The 8,004-nt window shown below is 35.3% G+C and overlaps 1 protein-coding gene across 1 annotated transcript; it reads left to right on the forward strand.

Annotated features, from left to right (window-relative positions):
* Positions 1-448: 448 nt before the first annotated feature.
* LOC113775439 (mitochondrial outer membrane import complex protein METAXIN-like) lies at positions 449-7,631 on the forward strand. Its single transcript, XM_027320322.1, has 6 exons — positions 449-764; positions 1,936-2,270; positions 2,376-2,452; positions 2,582-2,642; positions 5,171-5,336; positions 7,227-7,631. Exons 1-6 carry the CDS (start codon positions 605-607, stop codon positions 7,409-7,411), a joined length of 984 nt encoding a protein of 327 aa, XP_027176123.1. The 5' UTR covers positions 449-604; the 3' UTR covers positions 7,412-7,631.
* Positions 7,632-8,004: the final 373 nt, after the last annotated feature.

The following is an 8,004-nucleotide window of genomic DNA, read 5'->3' on the forward strand; positions in this document are numbered from 1 at the left end:
ATATAATAAGTATTATTGTATGGATTAATCTTATATACACTATTAGTGTATACATTATTACCATTAGATATATGACACATGTATAAAATTTGAAATTTAAAATTTGCTCATGTGTCACCCTTCCAACCGTGATTCTGTATACATTGACAGTATATATAAAATTTACTCTTATTGTATTAGTAAGTGTATATATTATTATAGTATTATTGTATAATAATAAGTATATATTATTATAATAATAAGTATTATTGTATTAATAATTATATATATTTTATAATTATTAATTTATTTAAATAGTTTGAGTCAAATACGAGTTAGAATTCAATATTTCATATTTGACCTGCTTTTTTATTAGAAAAAACGAATCCCGATTCGAGTCAGGTAAACGAAATTATATTTAAACTCATATTTGGAAAAAATTAGCGAATCTGGGCCGGGCAGGCCTACATTTACTCACAGTCACCGGTGGCTCCAGCAAAACCCCTAGGGTTTTACAGTCAGCCATCTCCTTCCGCCTTCTTTCTCCTCCAAATTCAAAACTCAATTCAATCCCTCTTTCTTGCTTTCTGTAAATATATCTATTGCGTCCTAGTTCTAATTGACAATGGAAGAAGTGAAGAACGGAGAAAAGCTAACGCTAGTGACACGGAAGCCCTGTTTCGGACTACCCACCGCATGCCCGACTTGTTTACCCGTTTATATTTATCTCAGATTCGCTCAACTCCCTTTTGATGTTGAATACAATCTCATCTATCCTGATTCTGGTACTGTATCTATCTGAATTGATAAATATTTTCTTTATTGGTCTAAAAGTACCACTTTTATTGCTTAAAGTACTGCTTTTGTGGTTGTCTTATTATGTAATAGCTGCAAGTTTTGTTCTTCTCGGTATTGTGCTGATAAATGTGCTATTTAGTTGAATTTAGTTTGTGGTATTAGGAGCGAGATTTTAAGCCTAAGGTGCTACTCAATAGAGGCAGGTGATTTTCTACGATAGATTGTATATTTTGGTGAAAGTTAGCTGTTTGTTGTAGCTTTTTGCCCCTTTTTACGGTTGGTTTCTGGGTTTCTGGTTTTTTTTCCTTCTTATTAGAGTTAGATTGGGTGTGTAGAATTTTTTTGGGAGGCAACGTACAACTTTTGCAGCATAAGGTATTAGTTGATTTTGTAATTTTGTTGGATAGCTGCAAGTTTCATGCTTTCCTTGTAATTTTTCATTAGTTGGTGGCCTTGGTGGTACATTCTAAGAATAAGGTGCTACTCAATGTTGATAAGTACATTGCTTAGTGTATTTGTATGTTTTGGTAAATTGCGTTTTTGGTGGTGGCTTGCAATTGATTAAAGTATTCTGTTTTCCCTATATGCACTTTTTGTCTGCGGCAGTTTTTTCCCCCATATCGAATGGGTTCCGTTTAGTAGAGTTCGTGGTTGTGATGGGATAATTGTGCTGAATTTTGTCGTTCAAGTCGGGGGTTTTGAATAGTTCTGATATTGTTTTGATGCATTTTTAGTAGGAAACCTCTTTAGATATGTAAAAACTGGGTTTACATGTCTGAAAACATCTGCTGTTGGTCAACCTTGGATTGGCCTTATATGAAGCATAATTTGGAATGTGAAGCATAATTTAGAAAACAGAGGATTTGATGGCTTCTGCCTGGTCTTATTTGTAGTAGACATTTAACACATTTATTTATCATTTGTGTCCTCATCATCTGTCTTTTCCTATGCAATTAGGGAAAGCCCAGAATAGGCATGAAGGTATTCTGGAAAAATGAGGGGAAGGAAGGGTTAGCTTGAGGAGAATATAAGTTACCTTCATTTGTTGGTGTATTGTTTCAGCTTGAGTTGGTTTATCTTCTTTTGTAATAGCTTTTGTGAACAAATCCTGATATTTCTATGGCTATTACAACATGGTAAGTTGGTTAATATTTGCAGATCAAATACCTTACGTTGAATTCGGTAGTCACGTGGTCTATAACAATGAAAAAGGTGGAGTTATCCAGAGTTTAAAGGATGAGCAAACTGTTGATTTGGACTCCGATGTCTCTGGTATCCCTGAATGGGTATCAACAAAAGCAATGGTGGAATCATGGCTTGCTGAAGCTGTCATGTATGAGCTTTGGGTCGGGTCTGATGGAAGTTCAGCACAGAAGATATATTATTCTGATCTCCCGTGGCCTATAGGAAAGTGTTTATACTTTAAGCAAATTCATATGGTGAAACAACTACTCGGAATAACTAAAGGGAATGCTGAGAGAAGGGAAGAGGAGGTGAATGACTTTCCCTTTTTTCTTTTGTTGGATTCAACAATGCTAGAATCCGATATTTAAACTTGTTCAAAATTAGAAGTTTATTGTGATTTTTTCCCTGGCCAGATCTATAGGAGAGCTGCGACTGCTTATAATGCTTTGTCAACTAGGTTAGGTGAACAATCTTTTTTCTTTGAGAACAGGTAATTTCTTAAGATCACATAGTTTTATCTTTTGTTGATCTGGAATTTGTCAGATATAATAAATTCTCTTGCTGTTTACTATCTGATATTCGTTTTCATTTGAGATCTTAAGTTTCTTCTCTAATGTAGGCCTACAAGTCTGGATGCCATATTTCTTGGTCATGCGCTTTTCACACTTCATGCGTTACCTGTGAGTAATTTTGCAACTTATTACAATGAAAAAAAAAATTTTCCAGCATGGGAGGGGTGGGATTTAAGAAGTGGGGAGGGGGAAAGGGGATTTGAACCTAGAATCTCTAGGACCCGAGATCTCAACCCTTAGCCATTAGACTAAGGCCTCCTTGCAACTTATTACATGCTGATCTATTTTCAAGCTCACTTTAATTTGCTGCAGCATTAAATCTGTGGCATGCCGTTTTCTCTTTTCGTTGAATGATCAGTACCACCAAAAAATTGGACTTGCTTTTTGGTCTCTAAGGTTTTATCTGTATTTACCCATTCCAACAACTATGGACTTTTTTCCTCCTTGGGAATTATATCACACACATTCTTTTAAAAAGAAAAAAGAAATTAAAGAAAAAATTGAAAAGGGCAAAAGAGATTTTGATATTCATGCAAAATTTAATGGTTGCATAAATCTTGAATATAGTTTGTTTCATGGTTTGATTGAAGTGGACCCTGGATTAGTGCATTGTCCTGTAGATAGGCCTGACCCATATGCAACTTCTGTCAGAAAGTGCTGTTTTCCCCTCTTTTCTTAGTATATACCATAGGACGTTAAGCTTTTGAGTGAAGATTAATGGCTTTGGAATATGTCGTATATGATTTTTAACTCAAAACTGATCCTCGCAAGTTTCAAACATAGCTGTTACTATCAGGTGACTCTGGCTATTACTGAAATGAATGGATAGCTACTCTAGGAGTCTGAATAAACTTTGCACCTGGATGCAAAATTTTCTGAGTGGCCAGTGGGAATCTAATTAATATTGTAATAAGCTAGGGTTTTTTTAGTGTTCGTGTTGTTTTCTTAGATCATTCTGGCATAAGGTGAATGATTTCTTGAGGTTTGCATTTGTACTAAGTCACGTAGAAAGCTAGTTTTTTGTTCAGTTGAACAATGGTTGTTAGAGTTCTGTATAAATAAACTAGTGAATATCCACTTGTTTACCTAGCTTAAGCACCACATTTTTCAAGATTTCGAGGCCATAACACATTTTGATTGCCTTTCCTGGGCACAACCCCGTCGCATACGTCTTTTGATTGGGATTAGGAGGTAGGTTCTTACCCCAGGGTTTGGATTTGAATTTAGTTGAGTACTCAGGATGTTAGAAATTAGAGCATAATTTTCATGTATCTCTTACTGAGTTCGCACAATTCTGAATTTATTTTCCTAATATGAAACCCTCCAAAAACATTCAAGCCTTGACGTTTGACGAGGTATTCTGTCCAAAATAACATGCTCTGTTTAGCCTGGAAATCATTTAGATTGAAAAATTTAAAGTGGAAGTTGGTTGTGACGTATATCAACCATTTGAGGCTAGACTTTAAAAAACTTACATCATACAGTGTTCAAGGGAATAAAATGCTTATGAATTGCTTTTGAATCATAGTCAGTTTCCAGAGATATTCTGTTACACATAATCAAGTCTCAGCACCTCTTTTTGATGACATAACCTAAAATTGGCTCTGCAATTTGGAAACAAAACTATGATTAAAACCAAAACACAATTAATTCCGCAGAAGGGCAAGTTCTTCCAATCTATAGACGATTTTTTGGTTCTTGTTTAGGCAAAGAACCAATACGAAGAGAACAAATTTTGGTTTCTATTAAATAACTTGAAAATTTGTATATCAGTTGCTTGTGAATAGGACCTTCAATACAACGGAAATTAATGAAGTAGTTTAAATGTAATTAATGCTGTTAAATGGTAATTTCGTGACAGCCTTTGAAAATGTAGTTGCTGAAGCACGACTAGCAAATAACACGTGAACACATCTTTGAACAAATGCATCAATAAATTGGACAGTTGTATATTGAGGAGAGTGAAAGTCATCTGATGTTGACTTCCAGTATAAATGCATTTGGTTGCATTTAGCAGGGAAAAAAAGGGGATTTCTATACCTAGCTTGATCTTCTGTTGCTCTGGGGCATCCTTGTCAAGCGAGTTCTTATTTTCATTTATTTTGTTGAATATTGGCAAATCATATCATATGAACTTGGTATTCTTCTTGATGAAGTGGCTGGACATTTCTTCGAATGATTAGACGTGCCTGATTCCGTAGTGATATCTATTTTTATTATGAATGTAGAGTTAGCATGTAACTTTTTCTTCTAGAAATTGCTCCTTCATGCCCTGCATTGAATGTCAAAGTAAAGAGATGGTGAACTTTTACATTTTAGGCGAAATATATTCCTTTCCTTTTTCTATGCTTGTTTTGCTTCATGTTCAAGAGGATAGGGTAAAAGTGTCTTATTTGCTTCTTCAAAGAACTGTGAAACCATTTATTGGACTAGTATTTCCTCTGCTCTGATCACATTTTTTGGTCACTATTCTGCAAATTGATGTGAAATAGCTTCAAAGAAAAATGAAAGACGATTAGTGGCATGTGAGATTGATCAAGTGAGGAATACGATTCAGGCATGAATTCCAATTAGAAGTCTTGATGATTTGTTTTCTGACTTTCTAATCTCACCTAGCTTTACTTGCATGCAAACAGGAGACGTCAGTACTGCGAAGTAAGCTTTTGGATCATGCTAATCTTGTTAGATATGCAGAAAATCTAAAAGCGGAGTTTGTAGATGCTGATTCTTCTTCATCTTCTGTCTCGCCATCTCGGTCTGATCCCTCCTCCTCAGTGCCTAAGAGAGGTCCTTCAAATTGGAGTAAGTCTTAGGTCTCTTGCTTGTGTGTAGTTTTTCCTTGGTTTATCTGCAATGGTAACACCTTACATCTTACTAGGCATATGTTTTTAATTAGTCCATGCTGCTAATGATCCCTGGAAACTTCTTATTGATCCAGCTGCTGCAATCAATACCTCTAGAAGAAAGCTTAAACTACAACTAATTGTAGATTACTATTTGTTTTTAGCCGTTGTTGAGTGTGTTCTACTTTCCCTTTTATCCTTGAGATGATTTTATTCCTAATTAGTATCATGGTAAGTTCTGATTTATTTTGATTGGCTCATTTTAATGTTCTTTTGGAAACAAGAAACTGATACTCATAATGAACTGAATTTCTCTAAACCGTAGTGATTATGTGTGATGGAGGTATATGTTAAGTTAGGTGCTCATGGGTACTTTGTATACAGATAAATCATTAATTGGATTCTGTGTGCTATTTGTTGGATTGTTATAATATTCTGCCATGGAAGCAACGGTATAAAGACACCACAAATTTTATCCTTCACTTAAATTCTGTGTTCTGGAGATATTCTTTTTTTTTTTTTTTTGGTTGGTAGGGAGAGCCAAGGGGTGGATGACATTATCTTTCAGCCCAGACTAGCTGAACTTTGACGTTTAACAATTGTTTGGCTTATAAGTCTGATAATTCAAACAAGGCTTGTAAAACTTTATGTTTTGTTAGATCACTCACGATTTTCTTCTCACTTAGTGTAATTGAATTTGTGTAATGGGAAGCATCGTAAGTTAGTGATCATAGTAGAACAAGATAAGTCTGAAATGTGTTACATCATCCTTTTGTCCACAGTTTAAAGAAGTTCATACACGTTTGACTTTCTTGTTACCGTTTAGCATAAACAATGAAAGGCTCAAAGCATTACATCAATGTTTGTCCAGAGATTGGAATAGTTTATTCTTGCTATGCACCACATTGGACTTTCTTGTCTTCTTTTTCCACAATTCTGCTTTAATTTGCTATGCTAAAACTTGTTTTCCAAGAACGTAATTCATTCAAGAACCTCAAAGTATTAGAAGTTTTTATCTTGAACGTGCGTGTACCAGCATAGCTTAATTTCATTGTGGATGGTTTATGTATTTCTATTTAGTTGCAATCTCACTGAGCAAAATCAAATGCAGCTGGTAAGAACTATGTAAAAATTAGATTTAACCGGGGAATTTTGCTTAATGCGAAGGTGAGTCCTTCCGATTTCAATGTGATGGTGCAGTAATAGCAGGGTAATTGAGCCTCATTTCTTGTCTCCTTTTGGGCAAAATGTCTAGATGCTCAATTTTTTTTTTTTTTTTCGTTTTTCTCTGCATATGGATTTCATTTGATGTAGTGAGACGCTTGCCTTTTATGTCAATTAGGGCTTTAGAAGTAATGGATTAATGCCTTTAAAATGAGGAGGCCAACCTCCATATCCTTTGTCTGCTGTCAGATATGCTAACAATCTTATAAGCCAGCACATTGCTACATAATTTCGATATGACTGGAAGGCTATTTTTCCTTGTTGCTTTTGGTATACATCAGAACAATGGCCATAGGCGAATATCATATTTAATATAGCTCCTGGAAGTCTGGACATTAGTGCATGAGTTTGCTATGAACATTTAGCGAAGATATTGACACTGTTGACTGCTAAGTGCTATTTTCAGTGTATCATAGTATCCTAGTTAGATAATGGTCATATCGATGTCCAGTAACATGAAATCAGCAGTCGTGGACCGTTTAATTGGAATTTGTATTCTCCTTGGTATTTAATGTTTTGGCCTTCTTGTTGGCTGCTGTATGTGCTGAAAATACGTTGACCACATGTTCATTATGATTTAAACTGTTGACCTTTTATTGATGCTGCTTTTGTTGGAAAAATGTAGAATCGAATCCTAAGAGTAAACCTAAGAGGGAAAAGACAGAGGAAGAGAAGAAATTCAAGAGGAGAGCAAAATATTTTTTGGTAACCCAACTTGTTGCAGTATTGGTCTTTATCTCCCTTCTTGGTAGGTCTAATGATGCTGAAGTAGAGTTTGAGGATGGTGATGATGGCTTGGATTATGAGTAAATGAAATGTTTTTTCTCCATTGAGAATGATTTTTTGTCCTTAGATTTAGGTAGTTGCAAGTTGCAGCATGTAATTTTAGCAAGCATATTTCCTGATCTCTACCTTTGTTTTGATTAAAATTTTGGAAATATTCTTGTGTAATGACAAATAAATGATGTACTATTCTTGACGAAATTTGGTTCACAAATGATAGAAAAGATGCTGCCAGCTCTTTCTTTCAACTTGGTAGGCAAACTTTTATTCGGTTCTCTAGGATTGACCTGTCCCAGTCGTTTACTTTGCTGGTATTGGTAACTCGTATAACTCAATCAATCAATAGCTTTGTACCACTTGATGAATCAGTATCACCTGGTAGATGACTCGATTCAGTAGAAATCTTGTTTCATATTTGATGCAATTGTGGCTTCTCTGCAACTTATGGTATTAAGAGCTTGTTGGGAGTTCTGGTTTTAGTTTTTGGTAAGAGTCATTTGGACAAAGATTAAGCACATCGCCATAAGAGATGGTGTCAACAAGACTGCTCTTAAAATTGTCCAATTCAAGCTCAGCCTTCTCCCCTTTTGTCCTGACCAGAATAAGTACCAATCTCAGTA

Source organism: Coffea eugenioides, chromosome 6 (genome assembly GCF_003713205.1).
Source record: "Coffea eugenioides isolate CCC68of chromosome 6, Ceug_1.0, whole genome shotgun sequence".
Classification (NCBI taxonomy): Eukaryota; Viridiplantae; Streptophyta; class Magnoliopsida; order Gentianales; family Rubiaceae; genus Coffea; species Coffea eugenioides.